Source organism: Rhincodon typus, chromosome 34, assembly GCF_021869965.1.
Source record: "Rhincodon typus isolate 14 chromosome 34, sRhiTyp1.1, whole genome shotgun sequence".
Classification (NCBI taxonomy): Eukaryota; Metazoa; Chordata; class Chondrichthyes; order Orectolobiformes; family Rhincodontidae; genus Rhincodon; species Rhincodon typus.
Window position 1 is genome coordinate 6,900,713 of NC_063365.1, and position 22,787 is coordinate 6,923,499.

General features: G+C 40.9%; 1 protein-coding gene across 2 annotated transcripts in view; it reads left to right on the plus strand.

Annotated features, from left to right (window-relative positions):
* Positions 1 to 22,787, plus strand: part of LOC109927499 (paladin-like) — a 222,742-nt gene that overhangs the window by 173,036 nt on the left and 26,919 nt on the right. For both annotated transcript variants that reach the window (XM_048616323.1, XM_048616324.1), the window contains exon 19: positions 3,499 to 3,654. In XM_048616323.1, the coding sequence (XP_048472280.1) occupies positions 3,499 to 3,654 (156 nt within the window). The remainder of the gene's footprint in view (positions 1 to 3,498; positions 3,655 to 22,787) is intronic.

The window sequence follows — 22,787 nt, forward strand, 5'->3', positions numbered from 1 at the left end:
TTAGGTTATGTTTAAATTGCAGGGGCGTACAAATGGCTGACAGATCCTTACTGTATTCCTGTATTCCTTACACAGGCATTAATCCACTTATTTTAAGCTGGTTAATGCCTACATAACAATAATATAGAACGGTGAAGCACAATCATGTTAAACATTTGAGTGTGATTATTGCCATTCTATCTTAACATCTATCCAATTAAACACTAACAACAGGTAACTTAAATCTGTCGTATTTTCAAGGGGTTGGCTGATGGGCCAAGTGGCTTTTTTCTGTACTGGAATGACTTTGTAAGCTCTTTTTGTTTTGATAAATGGGGATCATTGTGACTGCCCTCACTGAGGGGCAAGGCAAAGCAGGGATGGTGTGAGCATTCAGGGAGGCTGAGTGAATATGTGCTATGAAAGCAAGCAGAGCGCTCAGACATGCAGCCTGGTCTAGATCCTTTTTTTTTTAAATTCATTTGTGGGATGTGGGTGTCGCTGGCTGGCCAGCATTTCTTGCCCATCCCTAGTTGATCTTGAGAAGATGGTGGTGAGCTGCCTTCTTGAACCACTGCAGTCCTCCTGCTGTGGGTTGATCCACAATGCTATTAGGGAGGGAATTCCAGGATTTTGACCCAGCAACAGTGAAGGAATGGTGATATATTTCCAAGTCAGGATGGTGAGTGGCTTGGAGGAACTTGGAGGTGATGGTGTTCCTATATGTCTGATGCCCTTGTCCTTCTAGATGGAAGTGGTTGTGAGTTGGAAGGTGCTGTCTGAGGATCTTTGGTAAATTTCTGCATGCTTCTTGTAGCTAATACACACTGCTGTTACTAAGCGTCAGTGGTGGAGGGAATGAATGCTTGTGGATGTTGTACCAATCAAGTGGGCTGCTTTGTCCTGGATGGTGTCAAGCTTCTTGAGTGTTGTTGGGGCTGCACTCATCCAGGCAAGTGGAGAGTATTCCATCACACTCCTGATTTGTGCCTTGTAGATGGTGGACAAGCTTTGAGGAGTCAGGAGCTAGGGTCATGTCCCTGAGCATGTGGTGTCCTTGCTGCAGCATTACAATCATAGTTGCCATTACACCCTGAGGTGCAGAAGTGTCCTATAAGTGAATCGGAGATGTACCGTGAGGATTCTTAGAGCAGTCTGGAGAAGTACCAAGTTTCTAAGAGGTTTTTCTGAACTCCATAAAATATTCTAATAGATAGAAGCAGCAGCTAATACCTGGGAGAGAATGAACATCCTATTGCTGGTTAATCTTTGTCTCACCCAACCTGAACATCATATTCACCCTAGACCCTGCAGCTGATCACTCAGTCCTTTAACTATGCTAATGACTGCTGTGAATCATCATGGTACATTTCGCACATATGTGGTGCAGATATACGTGCCCATAGATCATGCCCTGAGATGTTGGTATTTGGTGTCCATCATTTGAAATAACCAGTGAGCTGAAGTTACCAGGTACCTGTTCTGACTTCCATGTTGAGAATCCTGAGCATATAGTTTGCTTATGGCAGTGGTAGGGTATTAAGCTGCATATTAAGAAGGCAAGGTGTTCAGTTGACGAGGTTGTTAACAAGCAGTAATGCCTTTTGATAGGCAACTGCCTGCTGCCTAGTAAATATCTTGCCCAGCATCCAGAACTTAATTAAAAGATGCAGTGTGTTTTTCCCAAAATTGAGATCGGCCTTGCCATATTTCTTGCACAATTCTGATACATTTCTTGTCATTGCCCACATCCTCCAGGTCCTTATAAGATTCTGCCCATAATTTATTGCATGTTAGATGCTGGTTACATCAATATGGTAGACATTGTTACAGAGACTTTGAACAAGATCCAGTGTTAGATTTCACTCCTTTTGAGATCCTGAGCTGTTATGTCCATGCATAACATGACATCACCATTTTGAGTGGTGCTTATCCATAGAATCCATAGAACTCCTCCAGTGTGGGAACAGGCCCTTCAGCCCAACAAGTCCACACCGACCCTCAGAGCATCCCACCCAGACCCATCCCCCTACAACTGACCTAATCTACACATCTCTGAACACTATGGGCAATTTAGCATGGCCAGTCCACCTAGACTGCACATCTTTGGACTGTAGGAGGAAACTGGAGCACCCGGAGGAAACCCACGCAGACACAGGGGGAGAGTGTGCAAACTCCACACAGACAGTTGCCTGAGGGGGAAATTGAACCAGGCCCCTGGTGTTGTGAGGCAGCAGTGCTAACCACTGAGCCACCGTGCCACCCTTATGGTTACATCTTTATTAAAATAATTTATTGAAAATGAATCTTGCAATAGTCCTTATCAAATTTTGACATTTTCCTTACTGTTTGAACTTTTTTGTTGTTTTCATTGGATTTAAATTGTTATTTCAGCAGACTAATTCTTGGATTCATAATTGACAAATCTCATTTGTCCCAACACTCCCTCTTAAGATGTGAAGATTGGGAAGGTAAAAGATTTGAACCCAAAGTTGTTCTTTTTCCAGATAATGGGACATGTACTACCACTGAAACAAACTCAGAATGCTAGAAAAACTCAGTAGGTCTGGCAGCTTCTCTGGAGAGAGAAACAGTTAATGTTTTGAGTCTTGTATGACTCTTCCTCAGAATTCCGTTTCTGTAGCATTCTCTGTGTTTGTTTCCGATTTCCAGGAACCGCAGTGTTTTGACTTTAGGTATTGCCACTGGCCTCAGAGATCAGGGAGAGGAGTATAACAATCTGTTCACATTCCAACTCCTCATCATCTAGTGACTCCTGCTGGCAAGAATGAATGTGAGGATATGGGGTAGATGACAGGATCATTTGTATTTTCCTCCTGATATTTAGTAGCTTGGTGACACTCCCAGTTCAGGCTAACATGTATAATGACCAGCTGCTCCAGATCCAGATCCAGCATTTTGGATTTCCTCAGTAAACAATATCCTTTCACTTGCCACACAAATCAATCCAATTTGTGTTACTGGTTTAGAGGTGTAAGACTGTGTCACTGTGCCTTGAAGGGTCAAAAGACTGATCAGTTGAGAAAAGGAACGGTCAAATTACCTGTTGGCCTAAGCTGTGAGTTTTATTAATGCACTTAGGCCATCAGTGAATGCCACAATGGGCATGGCGTTGTTTGCCTGCAGTTGTGGCCAGGCAATTCAAGAAATTTTTATTGTGAGGAGTGAGCCTCTTTTTTTTTTCACATTTCAGTGCATCAGAGTTCCCAGGGCAAATGTTGGAATGTGAGATTTGGGAATATGACTAAAACTGTGGGAGATTTGTGGAGTGAGTGACTGCAGGTGGCTTGAGGAAAGGAGTTGGACCTTGGCTGATATTGGGCTTGCTGAGCAAATGTCATCTGCTTGTTCAATAAACTGCTTCTTCAACTTAATTTCAGGAGACAGTTTATGTGTTGTAAACTCAGATGAACTGAACTTTCCTTTTTAAAGTGAATAAAGGTTTTTGAGCTTCTGTATCCCTTCCTAAATGTGGCAATTTTGTTTTGCCTATTGCAGATTAAAACAGCCAAATCTGAGAAGGAAAAGCAGTTGCTGCAGCTGCGAAGTTTGCAGTACCTGGAGCGATACATTTACCTCATCCTGTTCAACACCTACTTGCATTTGGAAAAGCAAGATTCCTGGCAAAGACCCTTCAGCACTTGGATGTATGAGGTAAAAGAAAAGGCCTCTGCAGGGATGATATTGTTTAAACTTATTTTTCTTCATAGCAAGATAATCTGGGATTTCAAACAGGGGAGTAAAGGGTCTTGAAAACTAATTGCTCAGTGAACACATAAGAGTATTTCCAGTATAACTCTTAGTCAGTCTTGCACCGTCTGAACACAAGGTCAGAACCCCAGCTAGAAAGCTGCCTCATCATTTTGAAGAAAAGCTCATATAGGTGATCACTGTCTTGGTTTGGGAGCTGGATAATTTTTCCAGGACTGGGAGGTGGTTTCCTTCAGCTCTTCACTGAATTCTTGGATGCCAGCACCTTGAGAATGGTTAAAATTAACATGATAGCTGTTTCTCAATCACAGTATTGCGCCTGCTCACAATATTTCTGTTTGAAAGGTAAGTGACTGGTTTTAGACATCACAGTGCATATGGCAGCCAGAGCTAATGTTAAAGTTTGTACTAACTTCATATTTTGAGAGCTTATGTTCCTGCTGAGGAGCCTCCTTTGCAGCAGCACACATGGGAATTATTTTGACACCACTGTACCACCACCACATTTTTCCACAGTTTGCCCTTTGGGGAATACACCAGTGAATGATATGATGTCAAGAACCAGCCACTGGGATTTTTGAGATTAGTGCTGCTTGCAGTAGCGAGGTGCAGGAAATGAAGAATGTTGTAATGGAAAGATTACAATCTGCATTGTAAATGTGAAGAACCACACTGAGCTCAGGGAGTTGTGTATTCTGTCATTGCATCTGACACCTCAGATGAGTTACACTGCCAGAAATCTAAGTTGAGAAAAAACTGCTGCACAGGTTGAAATGATAACAAAGTAAAAAGAATCCAGGATCTGAAACAAAAGTACACAAAAGATGATGAAGGGTCTAGGCCCGAAACGTCAGCCTCTCTGCTCCTATGATGCTGCTTGGCCTGCTGTGTTCATCCAGCCCTGCACCTTGTTGTCTCGGATTCTCCAGCATCTGCAGTTCCTACTATCTCTAAATCTCAATAGATCTTTTTTATCACAATCTGCTTATTCAGCTATTTACGCAAAGGAGCCCTGTAAATTACCAACCCATAACATCTCAGATAATATTCTCAGTTTTTAAAGACATTACTGTCAAGAATGTTTGTGAATGATCAGTTGAAATAGCAACCTACAGCTCAATTCCCCTAGCAGTGAGAATCTGATTCAAATGGATAGAAAAACTATGATTTCCTAACTGTTTGATTTCTTCAAGCTTTGCTCCTCACAAACCCTACCACAAATATTAAACCAAGATGACTTTTAGTATAGTGTATGTTATTAAAGCTGATGTCCTGGGATTACATAGACTAAGGCCATCTGAAGTGTTCATTTGTCACCTTGACAACATCACTTTACTTAAACTAAAATTGCTAATTTTTATTAGAATTCTCACACGTGTGGGTAGCTTAGTTAATTCAGAATTGTACCATTCAGCCCAAATTGCCTTGAGCAGCGACTCTTGTTGAGATCCAAAAGATTCCTTTACAGCAAGTGGAGTGGGCATTAGGGCTCTTTCATCCTCTTCTGTGCTTCTAATTTTGCGTGTATGATGTCATTAAGCATTTTTTGGTATTTAATGGTTTTGAATGTTTCCTATTGTCTGTCTCTTATATACTACTCACTGATCCTCCTATGACACTCTCACACCTGGATCTGTGTGTACAGATTTAGTTCGCCTTATCTGAGGAAACACATTCTGGCTATGAAGGGAGTGTAATTTAGGTTTACCAGCCTGACACCTGGGATGGCAAGACTGACTTAGGAAGAGAGACTGAATCTTTTAGGAATGTATTCACAGAAGTTTAGAAGAATGAGGAAGGATCGTCTAGAAATCTATAAAATTCCAACAGGACTAGAAGGAAAGATGACTGCGAGTCCAGAACTAAGGGTCACAGTTTAAAGATATGGGGTAAGCCATTTAGAAATGAGATGAGGAGAAATTTCATCACCCAAAGATTGGTGAGCCTGTAGAATTCTCTGCCATAGAAAGTGGCTAAGGCTATGACATTAAATGTTTTCAAGAAGGAGTTAGATATAGTTCTTGGGGCTAAGGGATCAAAAGGCATGGGGAGCAAGTGGGAGCAAGGTGCTGAGATGGATGATCAGCCATGATCATATTGAATGGTGGAGTAGGCTCATAGGGCTTAATGGCTTACTCCCACTCCTATTTTGTATGTTTCTATGTTTGATCGATTAATGCACGTGTAGAATACAGAATACCAGTATCTCCACCAGCAGCAGTTTAACTCAAATTTGTTTTTGGGTGGTACCATTGAATCAGGCTGTTGGGAGTGTCAGTAATTTTTATAGCTCTGTGATGTTTGCCTGCCAGCATCATATAAAATCAGTCAGGTGGACCTCATAGAATATGAGTTTACTGTTTGTGGCTATTAATCTGGTCCAGTGTAAAGGGTGACTTGGTGACAGGATATTGGTCTCTGTGGAGTTATTTCAGTGGTAACGAGAGTAAGCACACTCCTGAAGTAATTCACTCGCAACAGTCGTCTTTGAGTTGGGATAAGCATTTCCGGCATCATGCCGTTGTTTGGGAAGTTTGACTTGTTTGATCCTGCCGTTGAAGACTGGGCCCAGTATGTGGAAAGTATGCGTTATTTTTTCAGGGAAAACAACATTGGGGCAGATGGAAAGATGAAAAGTACCAAGCTCTTGACAGCTTGTGGACCCACAGCCTTTTCAGTTATTAAGATCCTAACTTTCCCTGAGGCACCAAATACTGAAACCTTTCAAGAGTTGACAGATTTAATTAAGGAATATTCCAGCCCCAAGCCTCCTCTAACTTTGAGATGCAATCAGCTTTACTTGACAATTTGAGAACCAGGTTAAGACGACTAGCAGAGGCATGTGATTTTGGTTTAATCCTTTATGAGATGCTGAGAGACCTTTTGGTATGTGGAATTTATGATGTAAACATGCAACAGCACCTACTAGCTCAAGCCCAACTGGACTTCAGACAGACACAACTGACTTTATCATTGGAAAATGTAGCAAATGGACCATATGAGTTGCAGGGTATTCCATTAGAAGTGGACATCCTTGGCAACTGGTTGCATAATGAATTGGTCAATCAGGAGAGGACCAATGCACGTCAGCCAACCCCAAAAAATATTGAAAAGAAAAAGAAAGCAAAGGGTGAAATGGGTTTTGACTAGGTTTATGGGCATGCAGTAATGTTGTCTTGGAAGCTGTAGGCCTTTTTTTTTCTTTTTGCCCTCTCCAGTTAGCAACTTATTAACGGTCCTGAGAACAGAGCCCCATACAATAATAAATATGGAAAAGACTCTGGAGGTCTGCAGATACTGTTTGCGTTGACTAGTTGACTTTGGAATTCAAGCAAGACACAAGCCTACGTGCCTATAATACAACCCATTGGATTTCATGAGGGCTTGGTATTCATTGTTGAAACCGTTATCACACTGGCAACTTACAATTTTTGAAAAAAATTTTCGCTAAACTATGTCGGTGTGAGTGGGGGGTTGGTGATCAAAGAAAATTGGGCTAAGATAGTAGATATTAATTGGATTGCCTTGTAATTCAACCAACCTGCTGAAGTCACATTTATTAATAATACATTGCTACTTTTTATGTAAGTTATAAACTTGGTGTCCAAGATCAGTTATTTTTAAAGTCTGGTCAAGCAATTTTGAATGTCCATAGCAATGTTTTAGTTTCAGTGTGTTATGAATCCAGTGTAAGTGAATCTGATCTGGTCTGGCTTGCTGCTATCCCTGTGTCATAACCCTGCGCCATCCAATGAAAGTTACCATTGGGCCAGACTGAGGAGCTTGGTAGCTCATTTCAGAGGGCAATCAAAAGACCATCAGGTTGGTGTGGGACTGAAGGTGCCCATAGACCAAACTGGGTAGGGATGAGGGCTTTACTTCTTTAAGAAATATTAGTGAACTAGAACAAAATGTCCCTTTCTTTTCAGGGTTCATTTTTCTATCCAAGTGTCACTGGGCTCGAAACGGTAAATCTGCTTTCTCCGCACAGATGCTGCTAGATTTGCTGACTTTCACCAGAATTTTCTGTTTTTTTTATTATTAGTTTTATATTTTAAACTGAATTCATATTCTCATTAATTCACTCATAGAAGCATATTCAAAACTGCTACAGTGAGATTCAAACTTTGAATTATTGTCCAAGTTACTAGATTATACGTCTAGTGACAAAACCACTATGGCTCCCATAACCCTTCCAAGATACCGTTTACTCAGGGGAGCGATGTCATCAATAATGTTAGCTCAACTCTGTAATCCTTAACAGCGGAGAAGATTTTCAGGTTGTATACCAAATGGTCCATATTCACAAACATTCTTCTAGTAAGCTGCAGGTGCCAACTCTCTGCCTCATTGTATCTCATTAATGTGGTGAACAAAATTGATGGGCCAACATAATGCAGTCCACCAACTGGAATGATGAACTAGGAGTAGGTATGAGTAAGGATGATTCAGCAGCCTGGCCAGAACATTTTTGAGAGCATCAAGGGAGTATTTCTGCTATTGCAAAAATATTTAAATAAACTGTCAAAATATATATTTTGGAAGAGAATTTTTATTGGCATAGATCTGCCCAATTCTTACAAATATTGCAATCCCAGCAGTCTACCCATTTGTTTTAGATAGGCTCAATATCCATTTAGAAGCCTGCTTGAAAGATGTTTTGGGTGAGGAAATGAGTGTACATGATTGGTGTTTGCTTTTCAACAGACAGCAGCCTGTTTCTTAGGTGGGAAATGGATGTCAGATTTTGAGTTTGAGTTATTGTTGTCACATGTTGCACTTTATATTGGTACATGTTGTTTTGCATGCTATACAAGCTGATGGTATCATTACAAAGTACATCAGGGTAGCAGAACAGAGTGCAGATTATAGTGTTACAGCCGCAGAGAAGGTGCAGAGAGAGAGAGATCAACATTAACATTTGAGAAGTCTGTTCAAAAGTGTGATAACCGTCAGGAAGAAGCTGTCTCCACAATACCCTATAACTTGCTTTTTTCTCCCTTAATTGTTTCAATCAAGCTTATGGCTGCAAATAAGTCAAATTCCAATCTTTTTGATGGTATTTGGATTCTTCTGATTGCATCCTTTTCTATTTAAGATCACAAGATAATTATGGATGGGTAAGAATCATAGAACCCTACAGTGTGGAAACAGGCCATTCAGCCCAACAAGTCCACACTGCCCCTCCAAAGAGCATCCCACCCAGACCCATTCCCCTATCCCTGCATTTCCCATGTCTAACTCACCAACCTAAACATCCCTGAGCACTTTGGGCAGTTTAGCATTGCCAATCCACCTACCCTGCACATCTTTGGATTGTGGGAGGAAACCGGAGCACCCGGAGGAAACCCACGCAGACACGGGGAGAATGTGCAAACTCCACACAGCCTGAAGCTGGAATCAAACCCGGGTCGATGGCGCTGAGAGGCAGCAGAGCTAACCACTGAGCCACCGTGCTGCCCCTAAGGTTACTGTCCCCTATCATTTCCTCATCCAATTGTTACAGTGATTTAGGGTTTTTGCCTCATCTGCTCTGGCCAGCATTCATTCAACGTGTTGTTAATTCATTGGTAATGTTTTATTTTCAATCTAGAAAGTTTAAACTTGAATCTTAATGTTTCAATTTGTTTGTCCATTTTCCAAATGCAGGAATGTTGACGTTATTTGAAAGGCAGTTTTTCAGGGCGGACAAAGAAGATAGATATTAGTAAAGTGAATTGTTAAAACATTGCAAACTGATGGAGACCAATTAAAACAGCTTTATCCTCATGGGACTGGCAATATTTTTTCAAATCAATACTTCACGCACATTATGCAATTTTGCTCTTCCATTGAAATATAATTTCAGTATGTTTTATTATACATTCTGTTCGAATAGACCAGGATATGAATGCAGTTTATGCTATATAGAGCTGAAGCCGATTCTTAATTAGAATCGATATTGTGGTTTGTTTGTTTGTGAGATGTGTTTTGACTGTCTAGTTTTCTATACTTTGATCTGTAAGTGCAGTTTCAGAATGTTCTCTGTTGGAATTTACAAGCTTATTCTGCTTCTTTTGCCACCGCCTGTTTCACATGTTGAACCTAATGAAGTCTGGGTTTTTTGTTTTCGTTGTTATATTAATCAGTATCTATGGTTTGGTCAGCTGTGCTCATACAGTAAAGACTGGAATTTTTTGTGCATTCTTTAGAAATTACTGTCCAGCTGTCAAGTCCCCACCAACTGCAGTTGTTCTACCTTAATATTAAATTTGTGTCTAATAGTACGTCCTTTCAACTGCTTTTCCAAGAATTGTACCTATCTCCCACACTATAAACATGTGGTGTAATTCCCCCTCCTTATAGTAATACGAGCAACAGTGAGAAAGGGGGTAAATTACAGAGAATGAGAAAATCAGAATCTCAACATCAAGAATATTATTTTTCCCAATTTTCTCTTCAACGGCAACTTCAGAATCTTGCCATTGAGCAGCGACGACTTTATTTTCATATATTTGCATATTGTTAAAGCACCCACCCATTCGCCTTATTCATGCAACACATCCTAATCTCTTTGCCTTCCCCAAGCAATCAAACTGTACAAATTCCCGACATGTAAATCAGAGTGGCTACCTGGCTGTTTATCGAATCTTCATTTAACTGCTCCTTCAGCACAGTGTCACTGCAGACTCCATAGACAACATTCTGCTATATATTTGTCTATACAAGTCAACAGCAGCGAAACACCAACCTCACCACATCACCATGGCTGCTCTTGGACAAACTCTTACACTACTTCATCCATTCAACGCTTTACTTTGGAGCTCAGGGACACCTACGACTTGCATGCTTCTGTGGGGTCACTTTGCGCAAAATGTCACAAAACAGTTCAGAGAGGGTTTACTAGACCAACACCTGGAATGAAAGAATTGCCTTCTGAGGAAAGGCTCAACAAGTTAGGCCTGTATCCTTTGGAGTTTAGAAGAGTCAGAGATGACTCAGTTGACACATGTAAGATCCTGAGGGGACTTGGTTGGGTGAATGTTGAAAGGATGTTTCCTCTTGTGGAAGAATTGGGAACTAGAAGTCATAGTTTAAAAATAAAAGTTTGCCCGTTTTAAGACAGCGACGAGAGAAAATGTTTCTGTTGGAGACTCTTTGGAATATCCTCCTTCCAAAGGCAATGGCTGCAGAATTTTAAAATTTTTTTAAGATAGAGGTGGACAGAGTCTTGATTACCAAGGAATGAAAAATTATCAGGGGTTTACAGGAATGTAGAGTTGAAGTTAAAATTGAATAGCCATGATCTTATGCATCACTTGCATCTACATAGGATACATCTTATGGCTCTTAGTTTCCTCTCTTAGGGCCTGCTTACATTGCACTTCCTTGGAGGCTGTCAGCCTTTGTGTGGGTGACATTGCTTTATGGTATAGAGGTTCTTCAGTGCTCAGTTACAGGTGCCAGCCTCGATGACTTGCATTGGAATTTATTACAGAGGGAGAGTCAGGTAGCTTCTAATGGTTTAGAACACTGAATAGTCATGGGGGAGGGTATGTCAATTATGGCATTGGGCTATGACAACGTCTCACCAGCCACATGTGCCAGCAGTTTATGTGACAAGCACCCTGGTGTGCTGCAACCAGATTACCCTGTCTGATGGTCAGTCAAGAGACTTATCCAATTCCACTCCAGTGGATCCTTTGGCCTATGATAATCTGAGTAACCATGTCCTTGTAGTCTAGGAAATATGGCACAGTCAGTCCTGCAGATCAAGTGTGGCCAGTCCAGGGATTGCAGTTAGGTCAGTATTCTGACTGGTGGCCCAATCTTCCCTGTCATGAATCAAAGGGAGGGTTGAGTATGCTGGAAGTGGATGGAAGAGCAGTTTGTGGTGATGCATAAGCAGGAGAGGAAGTGAGGTGCCCCAAGTGAGTGGGCAGTTAGCGCAGAAAGCAGGAAGCATTAATAGTTTGAAAGACTGAGGTGGGTGAAAGCCGTTGAGTGGACATTATTGCATGCAATAATGAGAGTTCATGAGCCTTGATGTGACATGTATGGAGTGGTGGATGTTACATCCTGATTATGGACAAGTTCCCAATCTATTACGCTAGAACCCCAAACTGTTAAGCTCCTGGGTGAGGAGGGATAAACTGGATTCCTCTCTTTATTTACCTGCCCCTTAATTGAATGCAGTGAGGTTAATTGAAAAGGGATCCCTTCCCTTTTAGGTGACTGATTCAAACCCAAATTAACTTACCTTTTAAAAGTAGCCCATTTAACTTGGCTTTCTTGAATTAACAAAAAGAATAAGTTTATTTATTACTAAATGCAAGAATTAAGAATGCACACAGATACACAGTGTGTTTGAGGTGAAATTGAGGTACAAATGTAAGTCCAAAAGGTCAAAAGATAAAAGAGTGACATAAGGGTTAGTCTCTGAATTGTTCATGAAGAGCAGATAGTTGAATATTGCGGTCATTACAAGGGAGGTTACCATAGGGTGCATTGACATTGGTGGGTGAACAATAGGCTTCATGATTCTTAGTTCTGCAGATTGGTTTAGATCTGTAGTTCTGAGTCATTTTGACCTGTGATTGAATTCCAGCATTCTGGGTGAGAGTGTTCTTTAGTTGTCTTGTTTCATTTTTAACTTGTTCGTAGCACTTAGAGCAAGAAAATCTTTACATGTAACGCAGGGGTAACTCAGGAATAGTTCTTCAACTGTGGCCTTTACTGCAAGCTAATGCCTGAATGCAGGCTGGTAAGCATTAGCTTGCCCAGTCCCACAAGTCAACTCCTGTTGGGTTGAAAGCTGGCTTTTTAACTCCTATCCTTGTGCATTCTTCAAAGGCAAAAACACAAAATGTGCAGTTTGGGATATAGTCCTCTGGGAGTGGCTTGCTGTTGAGCAGGGGGTCGTCAGGCCCTCGTTATCTCTGAAGTCACAAAAGATCACCGTTCAGCCTCTTTTGACTTGCCTCCCTCCATTTTGAATGGCTGTTGTTTGAAATTCTCTTCACATCTATCAGTATAATATTCCAAGGGTCTCTTTCGCCATGGAGCTGCTTAGTTTATTTTCGCAGCTATTTTTGTCTGTATCAACCCTCTCTTAGGAAGCACATTTTGGAATTACAAATTTAAACAGCATACATTATTTTGATGTTCTGACTTGTGATCATGACATAGATTTAAATTGAGTGGTAGTGCATGTTAGGTAGAGCACAGAAGATCATGGAACTTCTTTCTGCACTGCTAAGCTTTCCTTTCAGTGTGGAAACAGCACTGACCCAGGCTGGAATTTCGGTTCAGCCTGGCTTGGTGTGGGGGCGTGGCCTACTGTGGCAGTCTGCAGAATAAAGGATGGCCCTCTGCTCCACCATCCTGTATGACAGGACCTCCCAGTTCTTGTCCATGTTGCAGCAAGCAAGTTTTCCTTACCTGTGGGCTACGTCCTTGGTGATAACAATCAAGCACCACAGTGTGAGGAGAAGTTCTTGGCTTGCAATTGGTTTTAATTATTGTGCCAGTGCATAAATGACAGAAGATCCAGTCAGGAGCAAACACTTCTGTCTCACTTTTGAAAGGTATCCAAGAACCCAGCTGGGTAATTTATTAGGTGAAGAGCAGAAGGTCATTTGAGAAAAGTAGCTTGAGCCATGGCAGACAAAGCAATAGACACGCAACAAAACACTTCAACTGAAAATGAGAAAATTCCTCTCTTAGTTCTCCATTATCTTCTTGTTAAAGTTATTGAGAAGGTTTGCAGCTCGGATTATGGATGAGGTTGTAGACTTGTTCGCCGAGCCGGTGTGTTTGGCTGCAGATGTTTCATCACCCTACTAAGTAACATTGTCAGTGCCGGTTGGAACTCCATCAACAAACACATTGAACTGAACCCAATATACAAACCACTGAAAAACAGAACCAGAAGTAATGCCAAACACCAGCAAATTGAGGCATATAAATAACAAATGGGACAGAACACCAACGCTTCACCAGAGGCACACTGATGACGTTACCTAGCAGGGTGATGAAATGTCTGCAATCAAACACATCGGCTTGGTGAGCAAGTCTACAACCTTATCTTTCTGTTAATAACAAGAAATTTAGGAATGAGAGTTTTCACAAATATAAGCAGCTAGTGATACCCCTGTTGGATTTTGCTTTACTATGCAATGGTATAATCAGGAACAGAGGTCATAAGGCAACAGGATGAAGTCTGACTGTAGGTGATTTTCTAAGGCTGAGTGAGTCCATAGTAATTCTGACCCAAATTCCATGGTCCAAGGAAAGAGATGTGGCTCACTGCAGACTTCAAAGAAAACTTCCTGCAAGAAAGGAACTCTCTGCATGCAACTAAGAACGCAAACAAACTTGAAAGAGCAATTCAAAATGAAAATTGATCTTAATGGAGAAATTTGATGTTGCATTAATAAAAAGTGAGTTTTCCAAGGCTAGGGCTGTTTTTCATCAGCAATCATAGCCTTAGTATACAATCAAGGATCTAGTTACACAGCCTTCAGTAAAATGTGACTTTCTCCAGGCCTTTCCTTTTAATGTTCTCTGCGCAAAGGCAGGCCCAATCAATAACACCATGATCTCCACCATGGGTGTGGCAAAGAAGTAGGTCCTGAATTCGCCAAAGCCAGAACATGGAATGAACTGTGTGATGTAGACACCAACCTAATCCACTCCAGCCAGGCTGCCAATAGGCCTGTCAAGGAGTCTGAGTTGCTGTGACATCATACAATTTTCCCCGCATGTTGTAGCCTGGAGCCATGGATGATGATGGTGGAGCCTCCAATTCTTTTCCATAACATGGCATCCAAGGGCTGACTAACTGTCTGCCATTCATGTGTGTTGGAAGGATTTACAAGTTGATACTAAACCTATTTGGCTGCATTATGAATGCACTTCCTTGATCATCATTACTTCAAGTGGCACTCAAACCCGAAGCTCCTGACCAAGAGGCAGGGACGCTAACAACTGTGTAACAAGACACCTATTCAAAGGTTTTTACAGTAAGATTAATAGCGTAAAAATGTAGACATTGAGGGTGATGAAGTGGTTAAGTTTTATACAGTCTCGCAGAAGTTTGTATGATTCTTTAAGCCATTCAGTTTGCAGTTAACTCCGTAAGTACAATTGGTATTAGAAGTCAAAATTCCAATTTGTGCAAAAATAGCTGCTGTTCAGCGCAGCAGCTGTTTGTGTTCGGCAATGTTCTAATGTGCAGTGACTTGTTTCCTCTGAAATAATAAGGCAGTAGTGTTGAATTAGTAGCATTTTGATTGCATCACCGTGAACCATGCCTCATTACTACTGATCACATGTTTTCTGTGGCACTGCCCCTTGCACCAGGCAGGAAAACAAATCTTTCACTAAAACAATACAATTGCATTGCTCTGACAGATCTGTTGATGTCTAAAGTCTCAAGAGTTTGTACATCTTCAGACTAACACTTGGGTCATCAACAATGGCTCCTTTGAAACCAGAAAGGGCAAGATCCATCATTACTTGAGGGGGTGAGGTCATGTTCAGGAAATGATGCATGTCAATCGATCAGTTAACAAAAGGTTAGGAAAGAATACTGTTAGCTGGTCAACAACAGAGTTAGTCTCTCATTGTTAATAAAACCTACCAATCTTCACAGAAGCACAACTGTACAGATTACTGTGTCCTTTTTGTTGAAGTGTTGTGCTCTTGCCCTCCCATTCTTAGCTTTATTTCTTTCCTTATTTCTTTGCAGCATTTTGATTATCTATCAGGTCAATTACAAACGGTATTCATCCAAAAATTTTTAAATAAATTTATACAACCAGACAATATCGCAAGGATGAGTTCATAGAGCTGGATTTCATTCCCTCTGACCGCTCAAAGTCAGGGAGCAAGACTACCCACAATCTCGATATCCACAGGAATTTAACACTGGTGTTTTAAGGCAAGACTTTTGTCGCTTTCTCGGAATGAGCGGATTGACCATGGTAGATCTGTAGTCCTAGGCGCACTAAGTGGGGGCCATTGCTGGGTCAGAAGCAGTCCCACCTTGCCTTGGAGCCCAGGTGAGTCCAGGCTCTGGAATGGGGGAAGAGGTCTGGCAGCAGGGTCTCATCATTATGTGTGGGGTTTTAGAAGTCATGGGATAGGATTTGAAGGGGGAGGGATGGAAGGCATTAGTGGAGTGGCCCTGTGGTTCACAAGAGGTTCACTTCTGTCCTCCCTGAGCGGACACCCAGCATCAGGTAAGGGGGTCAGAAGGGTACCGCTGACAACCACCCTGCTTCCTTCAAGTGAAGCAGCTCCCCAACCCTTGCTCTCAATCCTCACTTCATGATCCTCTCCTGCACTCAACCACCTCCAGCATGGGGTTCCCACGGTAATCCTAGGCTTCTGGTGGGGGCATTGCCATCAGCTGCTGCCATTCCTTCAGGCACTGCCCACAGAGCTTGGCTGCCTATCTCAGATCGATTGCAAGCTCTCAGAAGGAATGGAGGATGGAGTTGGGGGTGAGGAGAAATCAAAACCATGTACTCAGGAAAGGCCCCCTGTAACTGTCCTCAAAGTGTCTAATTGGCATTTGATTTGGCAAACCTTCCAGAAAAGAGAGAGGGTATCAGCTGGCATTAAATAATTGCCTGTGTTTAATGATACCAGTTATGGAGGTAAGATAATGCTGACAGAAGTTCATAAGCATTTGAGGCGAACAAATGATAATTTAATGCAGTTGTTTGCTTCCCTGACCAGAAATAAAAATGTGCGCATTATGCAATGTATTTAATGAGTTATGTAAAATGTGTAATTCTGTTTGACTTATTGCAATTACAGTTCTATGTTTGTAATTCTTCTGCAGGTTCTTTAGTACATAAAGAATCCTAATTCAAAAGGAACAGATTGTATTATATGTGGTATGTTTCGCATAATACAAGTCGGGGTCTTGGCCATTCCAGTGTAGGAAAGTGCAAATCTCTGCCACTCTTGTGTAAGTTTAAGTGGTTACCTCAAGTAACATTTGCTGAAACCTGACAGTTTACTGTGTAAACATTGAAAGAAGTTTAGAATTGATAATCCAGTCCCTGAGGGGTTTGTCTGACGGGGAGAGGTTGAGCAGATTAAGCTCATTGGAGTTTTGAAGATATAACAGGGGATTTGATTGAAATATGTAAGATTCTGCGAGATCTTGATGGGGTGGATGTTGAGATGATGTTTCCCCTCATGGGATGTTTAGAACTAAGAAGACCATTTAAAAATAAGAGGTTTGCTGTTTAAGATAGAGATAAGGAGGAATTTCTTCTCTCAGTGTTGCTAGCATTTGGAATTCTCTCCACCAAGAGCAGTGGAGGCCGGATCATTGAATACAGTCAAAGCTGAGCTGGACAGGTTTTTGATTGACAAGAGAATCAAGGATTATGGTGGGCAGGAAAGTGCAGTTAAGGCTACATCAGATCAGCCATGATCTTACTGACTTCCAGAACAGTCTCAAAAGGCTAAAAGGCCTACTTTTGCTTCTGTTTCTCATGTTCTCAATCCATTCGATCCAGACACAGTGGTGTACATTGGACACATAGGTGTACACACTGTTGTCTAACCTGCCATACTTTGGTCATATAATTACTTGGGAGAGACAAGAAATCAAAAAGGTTCGTCTTCAACTTCTCAAGTCAATCAAGCTGAACTCCAAAAGTCTGTACTGATCAAAAATCCTTTTGAACTCATTCAGTCCAAAATCTGTAGTGTACTGTGCATTTCCACTTTCACTTCCTAAACACTGTGATCTTATGTTTCTTTCCAACTTCAAAATCGTCCTCAAAACCCTCACTTTCACCAGATTGTCAGTCATTTCTGCAAAATGTTTTCCTCACAATTATTTGCTGACTTGTTTTATCTCCTTTTTTTTGAAGCAAATTGCAATGTTTGATTTTGTTAAAGTCACTCAACAAATCAAAGCTATTTTACTTGTTAAATGCAGGAATTGTATAAGTCTGTTCGCTCTATAGAAATGTGTTGCATACGTGTGATATAAATGTTTGCAAAAGTATCAATGTATTATGGGCTCGTAAGCATCCAAGACATAACCTTAAATTGATACAAGGATATTTGATACACTATAGGTACCAGGATAATACCTGCTGAAGTGACACTGAACTGTATGGCTAGCTTAGTGTTGTTCAGTTGCCTGACTTCCGCATAGGCATCCTTATGTACAAATCTACAGCATTGTTCACCAGAATCCGAATGCTACATAGGTAGTGTTAACAGAGAATTGTCTGAACAGTCAGCTTTGTATTAATGGCAAGATCGCAGCATATATTTGGGTACATTCCCTGGCAATCAAGCTTGCCGTTTAGTTTCAGTCAGGAGTTCTGTTTGTTGAAGTTCTGATGTTTGTTTAAGCTGAGTGTTACTGAGTAAATAGGCTCTGTTTGCTGTGGTATATACTGACTCTTGCTTATCTAGAATAAAAACAAAAAGTGCTGGAGAAGCTCAGCAAGTCTGGCAACATATAAACACAGAGAAACAGAGATTTGTGCTTTGAATCCTGTAGGTATCTTCTTCCAAAGAACTCAATATTGAACTTGAAACGTTAGTTCTTTCTCTCTCTACATATGCTGCCAGACCTGCTGAGTTTCTTTAGCACTTACTATTTTATTTCAGATTTCCAGCATACGCAGTATTTTGTTTTATCTAGATCTCATTGGCTGTACATTCTGCTGTAGGTCCCATTGTGCCAGCAACTGATTGGCTGACACATTGATGTCAGATCTCTCAGTAAAAAGTAATAAATACAAAAGGAAACTGGCTGCTTCATCAATGCAAAAATTCAGGTTAGCGGTGTATTGCAGTTGTACTGCAGCAGCTGTGAAACCATGTCTGGAAAAGCTCTGGCTAAGTTTATATAATGGAACACAAACTGTTGTCAGAAAGCACTCTGGGGTCTTGGTATAACCTAGATAATTTTTATCAGTAATTAATATATTTGGGCTCTCATTTAACACGTGCGAAATCGATGAGTTGAGTTTGTTCAATTTCTGAATGCCATAACACGTTTTGATTATTCTAAACTTTTATAAAGCTCTGCTTAGCCTTCGGTTATGGTGTAATATTCAATACCGGACACCATCCTTTAGGAATGATATCAAGGCATTGGAGAAGATGTAGAAGAGATTTACTAGAATTACACCAGGCAAGAGGGACTTCATGTACATGTACAGCACAAAGGGGTTGTTCTCCTTCCATCAGAGAAGGTGAGGCAGAGAGTTCATAAAGATGGTCAAAATTGTGAATAGATTTGACAAAATGAAGGAGATAAAATTGCTTTCAGTGGCAAAAGAATTGCTAACTAAAAGACACAGATTCAAAGTAAGTATCAAAAGATGCAGAAGGGTCAGAAGACCAAGGAATGCACTGTTGAAAGGGGAGTGACAGCAATGTGTAGTATCTACAAGATGCGATGCACTGCACAGAAATTCATCAAGGTTCCTTTGACTGCACCTTCCAAACCCATGACCACAAGCATCGAGAAGGATAAGGGAAGCAGACACATGCAAATACCATCAACTGCAAGATCTCCTCCAAGCCCCTCAGCACCCTGACTTGGAAATATATATTGCAGTTCCTTTAGTGTCACTGGGTCAAAATTCTAGAAGTCTACCTCTAAGGGCATTGTGGCTCTTCCAACACCAAATGGACTGCAGCTGTTCAAGAAGGCACTCACCACCATCCTCTCAAGGACGACTAGGAATAGGCAATTAACATTGGCTCAGCCAGTGATGCCCATGTCCTGGGAGTGAATAAAAAAAAATGCATTACAGTGAAATCGCAACAGGTCAATACAGACAACCCAAAGCTCAGGTTGAGGTAAAATTGTCAGCCATCCTTGCCAGCAGAGAAGAAAATCCAATAGAATGATACTCATGTTGAGCTGATTGGTGACTCCAGATCTGCTGAACTCATGCACACTTGTCGTATGACCACGCTAACCAATCAGAGTGGATTTGGGCCACGCTGAAAGGTGAAATTTGGAAAGCCATCATTTACATGGAAAGATTTTCATGAAAGCAATTTCAAATCCTGCAAGCATGGCCAAACCTGTGAGAAATTTAAACATATAGTTCATTGGAGACAGAGTGAAGGCAAAGAGACTAGGCCACAAGGTGCACACCTGCAGTACTGGGTGGTTGGACCGAATCGAGACAAAGCACAATATTGTCCTCCATGCGATAATCGGAGAGTGTGTGTCAGTTACAGCAGCAATGACATGATTAGAGATGAAAATGATTTCATTCACATCTTGAGTGAATATACACCAAAGGAGAATACAAATGTAGATGAAACTGGACTGGGGTGTTTCACTGTATTATTGCCAGATTGATCTTTAAAGTTTAAAGATGAAATGTGCAAGCCATAATTGCGAAATGTTTCCATTACTCTGGGTTCAAATGGACTATGACAGTAAAAAAATACTGAGAAGAAGAAGCAGGGTGAATCCAACCCAATGACAAGACTTTTAGCTCACCTGTAGCAGGCCAGCAAGCAAATTCCAGCAGAAACAACCATGGATCTTACTTCAAGGTGGATGACAATGCATGCTGCACAAGGGAACTGGCAGATGAGGCGATTGTAGATGCAGTATATTCATCAAACAAGGAAGCTGATGATCCTGAAGAGTTGATGAATGCCCACCTACTCTCCTCTCTGTTTCCCTAGCTGAAGGCACAAAGACTGAATGTGTTTCATTCTGCAGCACGAAAACATGGAAAAGATGTTTGACCGCATCAGTGATGTGGCCGATTGTATCACCTTTGCCACTTCCAAAGACAACTCACTTGACTGAAAAACAGTACTGAGTTTTTCTAGAGTTAACTCCGAGTTTCTCAATGCATTCTACTGTACACTATCAGGCCATTGTGATAATAGAGATTTTTTCATACATTTAACTGCATTACCATTTTTTTGACATAGAGCATGTTTGTAGGCAAATCACATTACATAGAGCCTTCCTCAGCTATTCAAAGCTGTGCTGAACCTGAAATTGTGGGTGGGCCCCCTTATTATGATTCTACTGTTGTAAATATTTAAAAGAGAATTGGATAGATACTTAAAAGGAGGAAACATTTACTGAACTCTGTGGAAAGGGCAAGCTTGTGGGACTAATTGAGTAACTCAATCAAAGTCCCAGCAGAAGCACAATGTAACAAATGGTTTCCTCCTGTTGTGACATTTCATGTTTCTGTAGTTGTGTACTTGGTTAAATCTGTTGCTGTGTGTTTCAAACAGTTTTATTGATGGTTTATTCAAATATGGATTTCCCTTGTTTATCATTCAGTATTACATTCTATTGATGGAATCATCACATCATAGTGGAATTATGACTTACTTCCACTCGCAAAGCTTGAAGAGGTTTCCTTTCTGTGGTGGTCATTTCCTTTGCTGATACGCATTTAGTTGTTCTAACAGCTTGATGTTCTGTCATTCACCCACAATACTCTGTTGATATTGACAAACAGGAAGTTTTGTGGTGCAGTAGGTAGTGTCCCTGTCTCTGGAACAGGAGCTCCAGATTCAAGTCTCATTCCAGAACATAGTGGTCAAGGAAGGTATGTTCATCATGTGGCCAAACTGATTGAGTGTCAACTTGTAAATCCATCCAACACACTACAGTGGCAAGCCTTAAGAGTGGCAGAGATTCCTGGTTGGCCATGTGATGAAAAGAAATTAAAGCCTCAACATCACTCTCCATAGCTCTGGGTTATAACATGCATGGAAAAGCAAGTTAGACTCCTCAGTTGGCTGCACGGCTGATGTAGATCAGATTGGTGCCAACATCATGGGGTTTGATCCCCTTTCTGGCTGGGGTGGATTTAGGACTTACCTCCTTGTCATACCCATGATGGAGATGATGATGATGGGGCAGACCTCCCATCAAGCAGAAAACTGAGGAAGAAAGAGATTGGCAAAGATCCAGCAGCTATCTTCCACAAGTAGCCTTATTATCAGACCAACATCCATCCACAGATTTAACTAGACAAATGTTAAATGGGTCACATAAAACAGGTTTTGATGTTGACGGACCTCAAAGGAACAAGAATATCTTTTGATTGTGTTACAATTAATTGATAATGTGAGCCACAGTGTTCAAGTAACCAGTTTTTCATTTCCATGATGCACACAGAAAAAGTTAATTCCGAAGTGTGACAATCTATATTTTTATTATTTTTATGCTAAGTTTCTTTGTTGCAATTATTTGTCATATTTGTCAAAGTAATGAGCACTTGCACTTAATTAAAGAATAATCATAGAGTAAGAGAGTGTTAAAACTGTCTGGTACATTGTAGCATATTCTCTGTAATTGGACCAGTGTTATTTGCCTAAAATCAATTAGAAATTTCAAACCCAGAGTTTGGAGAGCACGATACAAAATAAAATAGAACTCTAAAGGATTATGAAGGACTTCTGGCATTCGGTTATTACACATGGTCCAATCCCACCATTTGAACAGCAAATGAGGAGCCGAGGGCAATGTACTGTGGGAAACATTCACCTTCTGCATCTCCATTAGCCATGATAATTCATATTGGCATATTTGATCTACCCAATAGCACATGAAAGAGGCAACTGCCAAGTTAAGTCACAGTCATTGCTAATGAAGTCAACTTGCAGTAAGTCCACTTAAAAAGGTTCATTGGAATCAATGCCATCTGAACCTTGCAGCTAATGTACTGAAGCCATTTCCATGCTTCCCTTTCAGTTCATTTTCTGACTTTAACCGTCATCTTCTGGCTTGAAATGTCTGAGATGATGGACCTAATTTTGAAAACAGTTCTAGAATTATATGTAGCTGCTGTAAGGCTGCACAAAGTATGAGAAAATTAAACAATATAATTGTTAAAAAATAGAATTAGTATTACTAAACAATGAAGGCTGGTGCGGGCTGGAGTGGGTTAATTGTAGTGCTGAATATGCAATATATCGGCAATTGAGATGTGTTTTCTCTCTCAGAATGTTTTGGAGGTAATGAAAAGTATATGGCTTTGCAGATGTGGTGTGCCTGCAGAGATTCTCAGAATTGCTCACTAAGTATTGAAGTATTCAGCATG